Here is a 17,654-nt window from a genome sequence, read left to right on the forward strand (position 1 = left end):
ACCGGGACAGCGGCGGGGGTCCGGCGGAGGGCGGTCCGCGAGCGCCCGGCGCGCGCCTGGCTGCTGTGGCCTCGCTGGCCGCCCGCGCGCCCGGCCCGGCGGGCGATAGGCACGCCCACTCGGGGGTGGAGCCGCAGCCCCGGGTGGCTCCGCAGCTGGCGACGCCCCGGCTCGAGGCGGGGGCTGTGGCAGCAGCTGCAGCAGCGGCAGCGGCGGCAGCGGCAGGAGCTGCTGCAGCAGCGGCGGAGGCTGCTTCTGGACTCTTTGGGGTCGCGCAGTCGCAGCCCCAGTTCGGAGGCTCCGGGCGGTGCGTTGGGCGCTGCCGCCGCCGCCGCCGCCGCCGCTGCTGCTGTTGCGGACCACCAGGCGCCACCCGGACCCCCGCTGCCACCGGGGCCCCGGATGCCATCTGCACTCCGGGCGACCCTGCTGGCGAGTGTGCCCCAGCCTGGACGCCGTCCCCGGCCTGGTCTCCACTCCTCCGCCACACCTCCCATGACAGCTCCCGCACGAAGATGGCTGCGAAGGGCGCGCACGGCTCCCACCTGAAGGTGGAGAGCGAGATGGAGCGCTGCCGCGCCGAGGGCCACTGGGACCGCATGTTCGAGCTGGTCCGGCATCTGCAGACGTTGGGCATTTCCGGCGGCGGCAGTAGCAACCGGCGAAACAGCCCGGGCGGCAGGTTCATCTCTCTGGACACCGGTGAGTGAAGGAAGGGCAGGTTCGCCGGCCGCGAGTGCGCAAAAAAAAAAAAGCACCGCCTCCTCCAGGAAGCACGGCTCGACCCAGCGTCCCGAGCTGGCGCTGGGTGCTACTCTCCCGCAGCCGAGGCAATTAGGAAAGTCTTTCTGCCCAAGAGAAAAATCACATGCAGATTGGGTGTTTGGAGAGAAGAGAGAGAAAAAGCTTGTGCCTCCTGCCCTTTAAGGTCATGTAGGTAACCCTACGGTGAAATGGAGGTTTCTGTGGGTATCAGAGGAGTGAGTGCATTGGTCGGGGCTCTAGCCTCTCTAACTGCCTAAACTCCCTCAGGCTGAGTTTGTTCCTCCGTGTCTTCTCTTATTTCCCCTTCAATAAAAGTAGAAAACCGAGCTCTGTCCCCCAGCAGACTTCGACCGAGGCTTGCTGAGCGCCTGGGTAGGTCGGAGAAGAGGCCGGCGAGCCTCAGTTTCTTCTCCAGTGGCGGACACTGGCCCCATCCAGCCCTGGCAGTGGTTTAGCAGTAGGGCTGGTTTAGCTGGGCTGGGCTCTCGTGCTGGGGCGGGAAAGCTCCCTGATGGGGCGGAGAGAGAACCCCGCCCAGTCTCCAGCCCCAGATCCTGTTTCGGGTGCCTTGCTTCTGCCTTGAGAGCGGTTCAGAGCCCCCCTCCTCCCCGCGTGTACACACCCACCTTTTCCGAAAGAGGCAGAGAGTAAGTCTGGATATAAAGAGTTTCTCCAAACCACCCAGCCCAGGACGCCTCTGTGGGGAATGATTATAATAACAGTAATAGTCTATGCCTTTGCTTACTGTGTGTCAGACAAGTCCTCAGGACTTTAATCAAGCCATCACTCCTCACAGCTATTCCTATTTGCTGAACTTTATAGGTAAATAACTTCATCATCCAGCCAGTAAGTTGTGAAATCTGAACCCAGGATCTCGAGTACAACTTTTCATCTGTGCTATTTCTCAAAGATGCGTAGAACAGAATGCCCACCCTTGCAGAGCGCCCAGAGTGCATAGGAGGGAGGATGGTGCGCAGTTATGGATTGGATTGTAGAGCTCAGAGGAAAGGCACAGGGCTTCGCAGAAGCGGCGGACCTTGCAGCGGTCCTGCCTGATGTTTGGGAAGGGCAAGCAAGGTGTCTGCCCAAGGAAAGTGCTGCGTGCAGGGATCCCGAAGAGGCCAAGAAGTCTGAGCATGGCCTGGGGGCTCCGGTCAGTGCTTCCCTCTTCCGGGCACAGCAGAAAAATTGTCGCAATCCCTTGTGAGGCTGGTGAGGGTGGGACTGAGAATTGACGCCCACGGTGGTTGTTCCTGGGTAAGTTGTGGGAATCTGAGTGAGGTTGACCTCACAGATCAAGGAAGCAGGGCCTCCTTCCATCCCCCGGGAGTTGCTTTTCCTAAATTGTTCTTTAGAGATTCTAGCGAGGCTCAGCACTTGGCTAATCAGTATCCCGGGGAGGAAAAGGCTAGAGCCAAAACGGGAAGAGAAGAATGGATTCAATGATGGACTTTAAAATCCGAGTCTGTAGTCCTAGCCACCTGTGATGCAAAGGCAGAGGGCACTTTCGAGTTTGAGGCCACTCTGGTGAAATACAAACTGAAATACACAGTTTGAGGCTGTGTATTGGTGAAATTCTTTCTCAAAAAAAAAAAAAAATGCCCAAAACTAAGAGGATGGAGCAGAGTGGTGGAGTCCCTGGGTTTGATGCCCAGCACCAATGGTAACCATGAGCACCACAAACTTTTAGGACTTTTTTTTTTTAATGGGCTCACCCAATGTGAGGTGAAGACAAGGTATACCACGTTTTCCAAATCTAACCGGACCACCTTCTACAGAACCCCTTTGGGAACTGAGGCACAGCATCAGTTAAATTCTTACTCGTAACCCTGTGAGGCGTTTTCTCCTCATCTTTGATGTGGGTACACCGAAGCAAAGAGGTCACATCATGGGCACATTGCTAGAGCTTGTGTTCATTCATGCACGAGTCCTTGCCAGCAGGCTGGCACTAGTGGTCTAGTCGGGGCCTGAAGCTTGAGCTGTCTTTTACGTGAGAACTGACCAATATAAACGGGGAGACTGACCAGTGAAAAACAGGTGGTCTCTCCTTGGCTCTGTGGGTAACGTTTCCCTCATTAAATCTAGATACGCTATCCCAATGTTCACACACACACACACACACACACACACACACACACACACACACACACCAACAAGAGGAAGGAATCAGATAGCAAGAACATTTTCCACTCTCTTTCCCTGGATTCCTTAGTTACTCAAGAGAATGGGAACCCATCTGGGGGGAGAATAGTGCTGGCACTAACCCCCAAACTGCAACCTAGGAAGCATAGTCTTTTTATTATTTTTTGTGGATGTGATGGCACACGTCTTTATTTATTTATTTTCCTTCTTTCTTTCTTTTTTTTTTAAAGATTATTTAATCTTTATTTTATGTACGTTGGTGTTTTGTCTGCATGTATGTCTGTGTGAGGGTGTCAGATCCCCTGGAACTGGAGTTGCAGACAGTTGTGAGCTGCCATGTGGGCACTAGGAATTGAACCTGGGTCCTCTGGAAGAGCAGTCAGTGTGCTCTAAAACCACTGAGCCGTCTCTCCAGCCTGGCACACATCTTTAATCTCAGCACTGGGAAGAGGGCAGAGGCAGAGGGATCTCTGTGAGTTTCAGGCCAGCCTGGGCTACATAGTGAGACCCCGACAAAAGAAAAAAAAAAGGATCTACATTTTTAATTTTGTGTATTTTAATTATGTGTATATGTGCATTCGAATGTGTTGGAGGCCCACCCGAAGAAGGTTTTGAATTTCCTAGAGCTAGAGTTATGGGGGTTTGCAAGCTGCCTGATGTAGGTCCTGGGAGACAAGGTTGGGGGTCCCTGCAACCACTGAGCAATCTCTCCAGCCTAGAAGATTATTAAAACCTCGCCTGTTGAGCCAGGCAATGGTGGCACACACCTTGAACCCCAGCACTCAGCAGGCAGAGGCAGGTGGATCGCTGTGAGTTCGAGGCCAGCCTGATCTACAGAGTGAGTTCTTGGACAGCCAGGCCTACACAGGGAAACCTTGTCTCAAAAAAAACAACAACCAACCAACCAACCAAACACCTCCTCACCTGTCCTGTCGGACTCTGAGTTGGTGACCGATGGTGACATGATGTGGAAAAGGGCGGAAGGGACTCAGGAGGGGTGGCTGAACCCAGGGGCCCCCATTTCTCTGAGGTCCTGCTGTGTGAGAGCTTCCTGTCGAGACTCAGCCTGGCATCAGAACCTGGATGCCAGGCGGGGAGGAGGGGGAGGAGCCGGCTCCTGGGCTGGTTGGCTGAAGCAGAGCAGCCGCAGGCCTTTTTCCTGTCAGAGGCGGCTGCTCCCACCACGGGGGAGGCAGTTACTACCTCTGTGTGTGTTCTTCAAACTCACATCCGGTGGTTGGTGAGCCTGGGAGAGGGAACCATGGAGCACCCACCGCCTGTGGTGATGAGGTCTGGTTGTGTGGAAACAAAACCGTTGCAGTTATTTTGATTTTTTTTTTTTTTTTTTTTTTTTGATTTTTCGAGACAGGGTTTCTCTGGGTAGCTTTGCGCCTTTCCTGGAACTCACTCGGTAGCCCAGGCTGGCCTCGAACTCACAGGGATCCACCTGCCTCTGCCTCCCGAGTGCTGGGATTAAAGGCGTGCACCACCACCGCCCGGCTGATTTTTTTTTTTTTAAACAACTTTTTTCTTTACTTTTCTTTATTTTATTGGAGGGGCAGGTGTGGAAGTCAGACCAGTGTGCAGGAAGCCAGTTCTCTCCTTCCACCCTTTAGGTTCTGGGGAACTAGCTCAGGTCGCCAGGCGTGGTGACAAGTTTGAGTTGAGCTGTCTTGCAGCCATCCAGTGTTTTAATTTTGTTAACACTTTATTATGAAACATTTACAAAATACTTTCAGGAAAAAGAAGGAAGCTCATTCTATTACCAACCAGCTTCAGGGGGTATGAACTCATGAACACTCTTCTAAAATATTAACACACAGCCCGGTGGTGGTGGTGGTGGTGGCGGCGGCGGCGGCGGTTGAGCACGCCTTTAATCCCAGCATTTGGGAGGCAGAGCCAGGCAGATCTCTGTGAGTTCGAGGCCAGCCTGGGCTACAGAGCGAGATCCAGGACAGCCAGGGATGTTACCTAGAGAAACTCTGTCTCGAAAAAACAAAAACAATAACAATAACAAAAAATTAACATACAACTTAATTTGGTGCATGCACACGTATGTGTGTTGTGCGTGTGGTGTGTGTGTGTGTGTATGGTGTGTGTGTGTGCATGCATGTGGGTGTGTGTCAGAGGACAGCTTGCAGGAGGCAGTCTTCTCCTCCCGCCATGTGGGTCCTGGGAACCAAACACAGCTTTTCAGGCTTAGTCACAAGCACCTTTACTTACTGAGCCCTCTCGATGCTCCTGACTCACTGGCGTTCCTCAGCACATTGCTGTCCCACACTTTACTAACTCAGTATGCATTTGTGAACTAAGAACCCGTTAAAATGTCACCACGATACCGTTGTCGTCTCTCAAAGCCCCCCAGCTTTTGGTTTTGGGTTTTAGCTGAATGACTTGTTTCTTCAAGTGGGAAGAGTGTTTTAAACACAGCTGCCCTTTAAATGTTACATCAGGTGCTCTCGCTCACCTTCCCCTCCGAGGCTGGGCACGGAGAAGCCACAGAAACTCCTTTGCCAGTGGAGGAGAGAGAGGGGTGACTTGACCCACACTTCCTAGCTGCCAATGGGCGCGTGTGTTTTCCAAATGTGAGGGCCGGGCAGGAGGCAGTAGCTTCAAGGGAAGCGCTGGCACCTGCCCCCCAGAGCTCTGGAGGCCTGAGAGGAGAGTAGCTACCACAGGCATTCAGGACAGGTCAGGGGAGGAGAGGATGTGGCTGCCCAGGGAGGCCTGCTGGCCTCTGCTGAGGGCTTCGAGCTTAGAGTGGGGTCGCCATGGGCCTTCATAACCCTGACAGAAGAAGCTGGATGGATTCTCTGACCCAGGCCTGAACTGGGAGCAGGTTTGGCCCTTGGAGGACAGGGGTGTGCTTATCCACCAAACTCTTACTTGACAATGACAATTTAGGCCTGGGGATCCCCAGGTGCCCTTTGGTTTCATAGCTTTATCAGTGAAGAACTGTAGGATAGGGAGCAGGGGAAGAAGTAAGGAGAAGGAGAATTGAGCGAAGGAAGTAAAATGAATTCTGATCCCTGCTGAGTGAGGGTCTGCGTGCCACCCCTCATGTATGTTAAGTAAATGTTTGTTCACTTGTTTGTTTGTTTGAGTTATCAAGATCTCTGCTCTGAGAGGCTGGAGAGACATTCTTGTTGGTCTGTGTCGTGCAGTTGGCTACAACCCTAACGAATCGCTAGACTTCATGAACTCCGTGGGACTATTATCTACCTGTTAGGGCTGTGCAGGTTAAATAAACCTATACGATAAAAATGCCTGGCACTTAGCAGGCTCACGACAGATATTAGTGTCCTTGTCACGGTCCTGTTCCCTCAGAATTTAGAGCAGTGCTCAACTTTGGAGAGGGGAGAGTTTTTGGTTAAGCCCCATTTGCTCTGATCTCCCCTCCCCCAAAAAAATGAGGCCCTATGAAAACAAAAGAAAAAAAACACAGTTTTCACCTTTCTGATTTTTTTTTTTTAAAGTCATTCGATTCAGTCAATTCAACAGTGCTTTGTCTGGTTTCTACATGTGCACTCAAGTTTTTGCACACGTGGAGAGGTGTCACAAGTCAAGACCTGCGCTGGTGCACACCACCCCGGGCGGCATGGCTTCAGAGGGCACTCCCATTTGTGGAGAGGGACGCATCCTGGGAGCAAAGCAAGGTTCTTTTGGCCTGAAAGGTATCTAGATGAGGGGCCAGGAGCTCTGGGAAGGCTAGGTGAACAGCAGAGGTGGCTGACACTGTGGCAAGGTGGCCAGTGAAGCTTCAGGAGGTGGAGAGGCTCCTGGGGCTAAGGGGCGGGACCCTCTCACAGAAGGAACCCGGGGAGGGACATGATTCCCTGGAGCTGGCTTGGAACCCTGCTGTGGGTTTTACAAAGCAGGGCAGAGCCCTGAGCATTGTGCGTCCTTGCTAGACACCCGCCACTTTCCGGGCTGAGATTTGGAAGTGAAGCTCTCCTTTTTCAGCCCTGGGTTGATTTAAATTTTATTTTTAAGTAGGTAGTATATTCACATAGTTCAAACCTACCAAAGGTGTCACAGGAGTGGAAAGTCTCACTGCGTCTCCAGCCTGTTCCCAAGGTTTTCTGACACGTGTGCTTGAGTGTGTGTGTGTGTGTGTGTGTGTGTGTGTGTGTTCTGTCACTTGCATGGACAAACACACAGTGGCTTATGACTGCTGTCATTGTCGTGCACACTGCTTTTTTTCTCCCTTCCTTCCTTTTTTTCCCCTCTTGTAGGGCGGGTCTCATGAAGCTGGCTTGGAACTCGCTCTTTAGACTAGGCTAGCCTGGAACTTGCGGAGAGCTGATGCTGCTGTGTCACTACCAGGATCTGCTCACCTTACCTGCTTCCTTCCTTTCACCAACAGGGTCTCACCATGTCACTCCGGCTGGTCTGGAGTTCACTATGTAGACCAGGGTGACCTCAAGCTCATCGAGATCTGCCCGCCTCTTCCTGGCTCTGCTCTGTTGATGTTCCTCCCACATTTCCACATACAAAGCATCCTCAGTCATTTTTTTTTTTTGTGGCTGAAGGGTGTCCCTTTTCATGGACGTAGGGAATTTTAATTAGCCGCCCATTGATGGACATACAGCCTGTCTACTTTTTTTTTTCCTTTGGCTAGTGTAAATGCTGCTGAATGAGCAGGAATTATGAGTAGGTTGTTTTACATGTGCAAACGCATCTGTAGGATGTTGCCAAGTAGCCCCTTGTAGAAGTTTCTTCAGCTTATGCTCCGTTATCACCGGATGGTAGTTTGAAAGGGGTGCTTTCATAGGCAAGTCCTCAAAATGCTAATTTTTAAAATCTTGAGGTTGGTAGCAAAGGGTCTGATGGTGCCTCCTTGGGGCAAAACCCTTAAGGGACTGTGTGGCTGAGATTCAGGTCAGGGTGCTCTGTGCTTTAGAGAGGGAGATTGAGCGAAGGCGGTGATTCTCAGGGTGGAGCAGTGTGGCAGCCGAAAGCATTTTGAAAAGGTGAGACAGAGCGGCTGTTCCTAGAGACACTACAGAATTGGCATACCCCCCTGGTCTGTTGGCTTCCTCTCCCGAGAGCCAGGGGTCTGATTCATCAGACAGACATTTATTAGGCACTTCCATGGACTAGTTCCTCATCCGGGGTGATGGGCAGGCAGTGAGCAGAACCACCTGAGGCTGTTGGACTTTAAGCTTTGCACACCAGACATCTGGCTCCCCTGTGGGGAGTGTGTGTGCGTGTGTGTGTGTGTGTGTGTGTGTGTGTGTGTGTGTGTGCGCGTGCGCGCACGCGTGCGCATGCCCGTTCCTCTGTCACAGGTAACAGGAATGTAGTGGCGACAAGATGGGAATTTCACTGTGGTAGGGGGAAGCACAGTCACATAGTCTAAAGCTACTCGCCAGGTAATGGGATATGCAAATGAGCTCTATGTGTGAGAGGACTCTTGAACGTAAACACGCTGGAAATGCACAAAAAACCGTACATGCCGCATTCACTCTTTGCTCTGGCTGCTAGGTCATCCCAAGCCACACTAAAGTCACTAAAGATGGAGCAAATCAATTGCACTCAACCTCAGAAACAAGGAGAGTGAAATGCGCTGTTAAGCCGCACCATACAGGTTCCCTCTTCCACGGTTTGGCTGGGTCCTTTTCTTTTTTAGATGAGTTCTTGCTCTGTTGCCCAGGCTGGCTCAGCACTCCCTGCCGTTCTCAAAGACTATTTAGGTTTATGGGAAATGCATCTTTTATTTCTCGGACCTGAGCCGTTCATGTGCTGGGTAGGGGCAGTTAGGTGCCCAGGATGTCTATCTACCATGCATGTTCAAGGATTCAGGGATCCTTGCCCTGTTTTTCAGATGACTTTGCGAAATTGCTGCTAGCGGAGGCCCTTCTGGAGCAGTGTTTGAAGGATAACCACGACAAAATAAAAGACTCCATCCCTCTGCTGGAGAAGAATGAGTGCAGGCTAACCGAAGCCAAAGATCGGCTGAGCAGCGTCCTGAACAACGGGAAGCTGCCGGTGAGTCTCCGGGTTATCTTGCTCCAAAGGTCAGGGTGGGGCTGGGGTCTCTAGGCAGCAGGTGTGCTCAGGTGGATTCCTCTGTATCCAAGTTGCTCGGATGGAGAAGAGATGGGGAGGGTAGCCCTGGGGTGCCTTCTGTTATCTTGACCGTCCACTATGATCTGGGTGATCCTTGAAGCCCTGGCTAGCCCACTTCCACTGTGCTAACTCCTGCCACCCAGTGGGCTCGGGAATTGCAGCATTTCATCAAGGCTTCCGGGGGACCTTTTACAATGGAATGCTGTTAGCCCCAGTTCTGTGACCTGGGAGAGGCGGTCACTTAGCCAATGCAGCTCCATCTGCTGTGACTTCTCAGGCTCTGATGCTCCCCAATACTGTTTGGTGCTGTCTCAAAAAAAAAAAAAAAAAACTAGACTAGAAATAAGATGACCAAGAGACTTGGACTGCTTGAAGGATGGCTTCTACAGGCTGCACTTTGAGAGTGAAATACTTTCTCGTCTGTTCCTTTTTATGAGGCATCTTTTCTAGAGTACAGGGACACGAGGCAGAGACAGGAGAGGTGACTACGATCTATTTAGCAGGGGAATCTTTATCCCAACCTGAGGAAGTCTTAGAGGAATCCTACTACTTGGCCATGTTGGGCGATTTGGGTCAACAGACCAAGGTCAGAGTCAGGGTAATTGATTTTTAATGTTGTCAAGTGAAGACATTAGGGAAAAAAAATCACATTATAGCAGTAGAACTCTATGGTTACCCTTGCGTCATCAGAGACAACAGATATCAGGATGGATATACTTCTTGGCACCGAGAGCAGCTTTTAAAACAGCAAACATTTCATTTTAGAAATCCTTCACTGTATTGCTGTCCCCCCACAACTTAGTGGATGCCAGTGTTGTAAGCCGTCATAAGTCCGCAGGGGTCTACCCGCAGCCACGCCCACTCATCGTGCCCTGAACGTGTCCTCCTGAGTCTTGAGGCCCTTTCTCCCATGTGCACGATCCCAATCACTGCTCATGGCCTGCGTTTATCTTGCTCTTCTCTCAGGGGCAGTTCAAAGCTGTGTTCTAGACTTTGCCCTATTGATGTCCTTAGCTTCCTGGGATGGGAAGCCAGGGGTGGGTGTTGCTATCTTTCCTTCACCCTCAAGGAAGATGGGGCCGAGTAGGGAGGATGGGAGACCTCTCCAGGGAATGACAACGATACCCCACAGCTCAAAAGCACTGTGGGGTGGATCCCTCTGGGGATGTGTCACCTGTGACCATGATTGAGGAAGTGGGTGGCCTCTTTGGGGAAACAAATGACTTAAAAAAAAAATCAGCCTTTGAGCATTAACAGTAGTCAGACAGAACAGGATACATGTGTAGGGGCACCTCTAAATTGTGAGGCATTGTGGGAACTTAACAGAAGAGAGCATCCTGGGAGCTGGGGAGGCTTCCAGGGGGAGGTGGGGCTGAGGGAACAGATGACAGTCTGGACAGGCATGGGAAAGGTTTTGAGTGAGCCAAGTCAATGAAGGAATGGGAACTCTCCAAAATCAGAGAGATTAGTGGGAGTGGAGAATGTGGCTTCCGTGGGGCTTGGCTTTGCCTCACCCATGTCTCTTACTTGGCCTCTCTGAGGGAGGGTGATGATGAGAGTGGTGGAGGCTTGCCCTGGGATAAAGATACCTTGACCGACCTACCCCCTCACAGACCGGGAAATCACCCTCCTGCTGGCGGGAGAGGTTAGGGCTTGGGACCAGAACTTCATCTCCAGAGTGCCCTTGTGCCAAGGGCAATGGCCAGAGCCTGGTCTAAAAGGCCGGTTGTGCACAAGGCTGTAGCAAGCTCTCGTAAGAGGTGGAAATCTTCAGAGTAGACTAGACTCACATCTGAGGCTAGCGTTTAGAGTTCAGGACTACTGCCCAGCCAGACCACCTCAGCCTCTCTCAGTCAGCAGGACTGGCTGAATTGACATTGAACACCTTCCCTTCTGGGGTGGCTTGGCCAGGGCCAAGCAGAGCAGCTGAGTCCCTAAGGAGGCCTGGAGAGTCCTCTGAGAGGGTGGAGATTTGCATATAAACAACACTACAGAGAGCAGGGTTTGGATTGGGTATCTGGAGCCTCCCAGGCTCTGCACTTGGCCCTACTTATGATAAGATTTGTCCTCTGTCCCATGCTGCTAATGCGGCTGGTCCCCCTTCTAAAAGTTCTGCTGCAGGGGTAGATGTGCCAACTTCAGGGTCCTCATGGGCTCTTTCTAAAGCCTTTCACCTAATTCTCTAATTTCACCCAACACACACACACACACACACACACACACACACACGAAGCGATTGGGGACATGTCATAGCATTAAGAGCCACAGTGTAGGCAGTGGACTGAGGTGTGGAGGCAGTAGGGCACAGGCATCATGGAAGACTTCCTGGGGGAGGAAGGAGAGTTCTGAGCAGGGTCTTGGGCAATTCATGGTTTGGGGCTCGGTAGGGGAGGAGCAGGATGGACATGGTGGAAGCTCTGGAGCAGGAACCTGCTAACATGTCTCTGTCCTTTCAGCCACAGTACATGTGTGAGGCCATGCTGATCCTGGGCAAGCTGCATTATGTGGAGGGCTCGTACCGGGATGCCATCAGCATGTACGCACGGGCCGGGATCGATGACATGTCCGTGGAGAACAAGCCCCTGTATCAGATGCGGCTGCTGGCAGAGGCATTCGTCATCAAAGGTAGTTGTGCACAGCTGTTTGGGCCTCCCCCACCGTCCAGCTGCTCCACTCGGTCTCAGGTGTCTAGAGCAGGCAGCAGCACAGGGCAGTGGACAGTGATGAGGGTGGGTCTGCAAGGCAGTGTCCAGATGTTAACCCCGGGCCACAGCTACCCACCGCAAGTCAGGGAACGGCAGGTGCTCCAGGGACTCTGAGGACTCAGGTTCTCACCTGGGCCTTGTTGACAACTAGTTACCAAACTGGGCGCCCTCGGGCAGCCTGCCTCTTCACCTTTCCTGGCTTCTGTTGACTTATTTGTAAAAGGAAGTTGCGATACCAGCCCTCCCAGCGTTCTCGGGACCAGATGAGTTGTATAACCAGGTCAAGAAAAACCTTACTGGGCATGCCAGTACTTGTCCGGGCTGCTCTATCTAGTGATCAGCACTGCTAGGATCTGTCACTGTCCGGGTGTGGGGCCCCTGTTGTGAGCAGAGAGGGATAGAACAGAGAGGGGGGGCTGCAGAGGTCCAGTGATAAAGACTTCCTGTCCTGGAGGAGCTCTCCACCCTCCCAGGGCAAAGAATGCTCTAGAAGAAACACAGGGGCCCAGGATCAGTGAGAGGAATTTCACGAAGGGGACTGGTTCCCGGTTGTGTTGATATCACACACACACACACACACACACACACACACACACACACACACACACACTCTCACGTGGCACACTTTCTGCCCTGGGTCTTAGGGGCAGTGAAATCCTCTCCTCCCAGACTGTTACTGAAATTCTGGGATGTTTGAACATCTCTCTATTCCAGTAAAATCAACCCTCAGAGAAAAGTCACCTGTACTCCTAGTGGGATTTGGCTCTGGTAGAGTATGTGGTACCCTCTTTCTACATGGGGAAATCGAGACCTAGAGAGGAAATGTTCCTTGCCCAAAGTTACCCAGATGGAGTGAGGACCAGAACCTTCAGTCTGTGATGCTGGCATGGGAAAACGAGTGTTTGCTCCCTGTCCTGATACATTCCTCTGTGGGCTTTGGGTCCTCAGAGGAGTAACTGTAACATCTATGGATGACCTGGACTCTGGCTGGAGGGGCCTGAGGTCCCTGAGTCCTTTCCCTATTGGGTCCCCATCATCCTAGGAAGCCTATACCACATTGGTCTCCCTGGGCAGGTGGGCTGGAGAGCAAGCACCCACATGGTAAGGGCCAGTCTGGAAGGGCCTTCCTCCTCAGCTTGCTCACCTCGCTCTGTGCCGTGGCACTGGCCGGTAGCCGGAAGTGAACAGTGTTTGGTGCTCAGGTCTTTGGGGGGTCTCTTGGGAACCACTTGAGCGGTGGATGTCCTGAACTGAACATCTGCCCCTGGGGCTCTTTTCGGTCCTTTCTCCTGTCAGCCTGGCTCAGTACATATTGCTCTCTGTGTCCTGCTCTCTACTCTCTCCAGCATGCCTCCAGCTTCTTGGGGGAACACCGTCCTGGTGGTCAGAGGTCCTGCCAGGGAGGTAAGGATCCGGCATTGCTCGCGTGGGCCGCTCAGCAGCAGGCTGTGCTGGCTCCCCATCCCTCAGTGACTGCATGTGCCCACCCCTGCCCCTTGCCTGACCCCTCTCCGATTGTCCTCCCTGTCCTGTTGCAGTGGCCCCACCTGCTGCTTGGCATGTTGGGGTTTGCCTGAGCCCCTGTGTGCTCGGGACCATGCACAAGGCCACCCAGTGTATGCATGCTGTGACTTAACCGAACCTGTGGGGTCTGGTGGGTCTCTTCACCCAGAGGGCACCAAAGGAGATGGGAAGGGCTGGTTGTTGGACTGACTTCATTTGAGAGCACGGGTGTAGTGACGGCAGGAGCCCCGAGCTCACTGGGTCATATACTAATAGCCATTACATCCTCACTCCAAGTCGGGTGTGACCTCACCTGAATCCGCACACCCCTGAGTCGGTGTTCTCGTCTTCCCGTGTTACACATGAGGAGCTGAGGTTGGAGCAGGTGGCTTCTGCCAGAGCACCCAGCACAGGATTGGAACCTGGGCAGCCAGACCTCATAGACAACCTCTGATGTCGTGCTCAGAATTCTAGGCAGAAAAGAGTTAGACCAAATCCTTGTGTTATAAAGAAACAGGTTGATGGAAGGGAAGCCATTTTCCCACGACATCAGTTAGCTTCTATTGAAACTGGCATCCTCCATGCCCCAGAAGCCTGTCAGCTTTGGCTCTTTCTGATTCTGGGTGGTCTCCGAATGAGCCAGCTTGACCCAGTTCCAGCACTTCCGGCTGTCAGACTATAGCTCTCTTTTTCCTTTATTTTTGCGTGCTCATGTTTGTGTGTGTGACATGCATGCATGTGTGGATATGTGTGTGTGTGTGTGTGTGTGTGTGTGTGTGTGTGTGTGTGTGTGTGTGTGTGTGTATGCGCGTGCATGTATGTGGGGCTCTGGAGTTGATGTCGGGACACATCCTCAATTGCTCTTCTGCTGTATTCATGGAGACAGGGTTGGTCTCTCAGTTCAACCCAGAGCTTGCCCTGAGGATCCTGTCTCTGCCTTCTGAGATTGGGACTACAGGCAGGCTGTCTTGCTCACCCAGCATTTCTGTGGGTTCTGGAGATCCAGACTTTGGTCTTTATGTTTGTACAGCAAGTCCTTTAACCACGGAGCCATCTCCACAGCCCTAGACTACAGCTTTCCGACTCCTTTGTTGGGGGGTTCCATGTGGTGCTCCCCAGTACACACCTGACTAAGAGAGAGCACAGAGCTTTTGTATTAGAGGGGAACCTGAACTCACCAGCCTGGGAGACTTGATGGGGCCAAATGTGAGCTGCTACTCTTCTTCTGGGGTTCGGGACAGGCTTCTGATCTCTCTATCCCATCCTCAAAGATGTGCAAGCACACCCAGCTCACCATCTTCCCCTTCAGAGCAGAGGGACTTGGCAGTGTGGCCCTCAGAGCATCTAGAAGGACCTGAGGTACACCTCCTTATCAGACTGGGGCTCTTGTTCCCAGGGAGGCAGAGATGATTACCCTAAACCTCACTGGGGACCTTGAAAGAGGGCTGGTTGTAGTAGTGCTGGGTTTCTGTTGTTTAAAGAACAGCATGTCTATAGCGTGAGGAATATATGACCACTCAATTTCTCTAAGGGTAAAAAGAGGTATTGTCCATGTCAGGTTCATTCAGAAACAATAGAGAACTGGCAGAGTGACCCCCTTGTTTGGTGGCATTCCCAGTGGGTGAGGGCTTTTGTAAAGCAAGATGTCTTCATCACTATTCTGTTGCTGCAAAATGTGAAGAAACACCATGACCAGGGCAATTCTTTTTGTTTGTTTGTTTGGTTGGTTTTTCGAGACAGGGTTTCTCTGTGTAATATTGGCGCCTGTCCTGGATCTCACTCTGTAGACCAGGCTGGCCTCGAACTCACAGAGATCCACTTGGCTCTGCCTCCCGAGTTGCTGGGACTAAAGGCGTGCGCCACCACCGCCTGGCAACCAGGGCAATTCTTATCACAGAAAGCATTTAATTGGGGGCTTGCTTACAGTTGTCATCATGGTGGGAAGCATGGTAGCAGGCAGTGTGGTGCTGGAGAAGGAGCTGAGGGAGACCAGCGTGGGCATTTGAAACCTCCAAGTCCACCTCTAGTGACCCACTTCCCCCAACAAGGCCACACCTTTTAATGCTAATCCTATAAGAGTTCCTCCCCCTGGTGACTAGGCTTTCAGATGTGGGAGCCTAAGGGGGGCCATTCCCATCCAAACCACCTCACCTGATGGCCTGAGTTCAGTCCCTGGGACTCACGGGGTGAAAGGAGAGAGCTTACTTCTGAAAGCTGTCCTCTGCTTCCCATGCTGTGTGCACCTAGATGAATAAATGTATAGAGAAGCCGAAAACAATACAACCATACATTTCCTCCACTAAAGTAGGAAGATACTTTGATGAATAGACCTTCCGTTTCTGAATAGACCTGTCCTCTTTCTTTCTCCTGAGTCATTGTCCTTGTTGGTGGTAGCCTTCCTTTCACTCGATGCACGAACCCTGACGTTGCGTTTGGACAGTTTAAGCGCCCCTGCACAGGAGTTTCCTAGGTTATTCGGCCTATCGTCTCTCCTCCGCCAGGCTCACTTGGAACTTTTTGCCGTGTGTTTACCCTCTTCTGTCGGCTCAGTGGGCTCCTTCGTCAGGGGTCTGGCCTCTCGTGGTGTGTCTTGAGGTCTCTGGCCCACATCCCACTAACAGTATCCCTTGCCAGCAGTGATTAAGCAGGCCCCTGTTAGAGATGCCAAGGGTGAAGAGCTGGGTCCGTTCCCTTGTGGGAACGGTGGGCAGGTGTGACGGGGCTCCAAGGGAAGCAGCATTCTGTGAGGAGGTAAGTATTGCCAGAATTGGTGGCATGAGCTCCCTGGTGCCACTCCGTGCCCTTAGCTTAGGCGGTCTTAACGTCAGTGGACTCTGCCAACTCTAGAAAGCAGGAATTAGAAACCCCCAGAGAAGATATGGCCATAGATTCTGCATGGCCATGATGTCTTGGCCACATCTGCCCCGGCCTATTTCATGAGAGGATCTGCCCTGATGCTCAGCTTTCTGGACATCTAAGGAGACGGTTTGTGAAGAATGGACTGTTGCTGTTGCTGGACGGCTTCCCTTCTAGTGTGAGTGAGTGGACTACCTCAGATGCCCTTGTGGTCTCTACAGGTGGAGAGGCCTTGTCTGCAGCTTTGGGACTCTGTCTGGTTTTGTGGCTCCCTAGAACTCTTGGTTGGCCTTTGGCAACTGGCACAGGATCCATGGATGAGGAACCCGAGCCACCGACTGTTTCTCAAAGTCCTTGGATCTGTTTCAGGCCTCGAGGGGTCCGTCCTCAGCAGCAGGCTTTGAGGCTTTTCTCTGCCTTCAGCCCTCGGTTGAATAGAGAAGCTATGGACGGGACCGGGGCACATGCCCTGTTACCAGGCCCCATGGCCTCAAGCTCTCACCTACAGGTTATAGGGGCTGCATTTCAACCCGTGGTGCTGAGGCTGTGTATCTGGAATTTCAGTTTTTCAGCTGAGAGATGGCAACATCCTCACGGCTCCTCCATTACTTTGGCTCAGCCAAGCCGACATTTCAGGGATTGTCCCCTCTGATACCATGTTTCCGGGGGACGGTTTCTACATCACCGGCCTTAGGTTTATAGAAATAGAAATGCTAGAAGAATACTCATAAAACGGAGAAGGAACCGCGTGTGGAATAGTATCAGGCTTACCTGGATCTGGGGCCTCGCAGCGGTGACGAAAGTCTCCAAGTTTACGGGTCTTTGCAGACCAGCACTCTCAACCTTAGAGGGAAAACGTGCCCGAGGAAGGTTCCCATCCATCTGGTTTGGTGATGCCTGACCTTGAGGCCGTTATGGTGAGCTACACCTAGAACACTGGCCTGGTCCAGGGGTGGAATTCCCTCATCTGATCTTATGGCCTGTTTGATAAGGACGACTTCTCAGGAGGAAATCAGAGTGCTGGTACCAAAGTGGATAAAAGGCAAAGAGGGCAGACCTCTGGAGTCCAGGCTGCAGTGACTCCTCTCAGGCCACACCGTGAGCAGCGGGAGCAGGATGTGAGCCCAGCTCTCTGTGACAGCAGCTTTGGGCTCATCCCATATGTTCAAGGAGTACCAGTCCAGTCGAGCCACTGTGGGAGAGGGAGGTGACAGGCACTACCTGATCGTAGGGCCTTTCCCAGTGAGCTAGGAAAGTGACCTGAGCCTGGAGCGAACCATTGCTGCCTAAGCGGAAGAATAAAGCCCCGGGAAGTGGGGAGGACCATATCTTAACTCAGTGGGTGAGTATAGGAGAGATGAGACGTATTAGTTGGGGGTCAGGTGTCCCACTGAGAGGGCATTGGGAGCTGAGAGCTGGCAGAGAGGTTCGGGTATCTTGGTTGGTGTCCTAGAGTTTTGGCTCTGGGTTGCACCACCATAAAGTGTTCCATAGCCTATTCCCTCTTCAAAGCTCTGGGTCCTAGACCTCTGCGGGCCCAGGGTTACAAGCTGCCCTCTCTTCTGTGGGTCTTAGCCCTGAGGTTTTGACCAGCTCCAAGATGCTTTAAGG

At 52.4% G+C, this 17,654-nt stretch overlaps 1 protein-coding gene across 3 annotated transcripts in view; it reads left to right on the forward strand.

Moving 5' to 3' along the window:
- The first annotated feature begins 267 nt into the window (after positions 1 to 267).
- Positions 268 to 17,654, forward strand: part of Ttc7a (tetratricopeptide repeat domain 7A) — a 111,210-nt gene continuing 93,823 nt past the window's right edge. The window contains exons 1-4 of one of the 3 annotated variants that reach the window (XM_052746503.1): positions 268 to 702; positions 8,735 to 8,898; positions 11,436 to 11,604; positions 12,981 to 13,088. In XM_052746503.1, the coding sequence (XP_052602463.1) occupies positions 516 to 702; positions 8,735 to 8,898; positions 11,436 to 11,604; positions 12,981 to 13,088 (628 nt within the window). In that variant the 5' untranslated portion in view covers positions 268 to 515. Of the gene's footprint in view, positions 703 to 8,734; positions 8,899 to 11,435; positions 11,605 to 12,980; positions 13,089 to 17,654 lie in introns of those variants that run through there. The other 2 variants (XM_052746504.1, XM_052746505.1) reach the window with 2 other exon arrangements.

This window comes from Peromyscus californicus, unplaced genomic scaffold (genome assembly GCF_007827085.1).
Source record: "Peromyscus californicus insignis strain IS unplaced genomic scaffold, ASM782708v3 Scaffold_1__1_contigs__length_55948999, whole genome shotgun sequence".
Classification (NCBI taxonomy): Eukaryota; Metazoa; Chordata; class Mammalia; order Rodentia; family Cricetidae; genus Peromyscus; species Peromyscus californicus.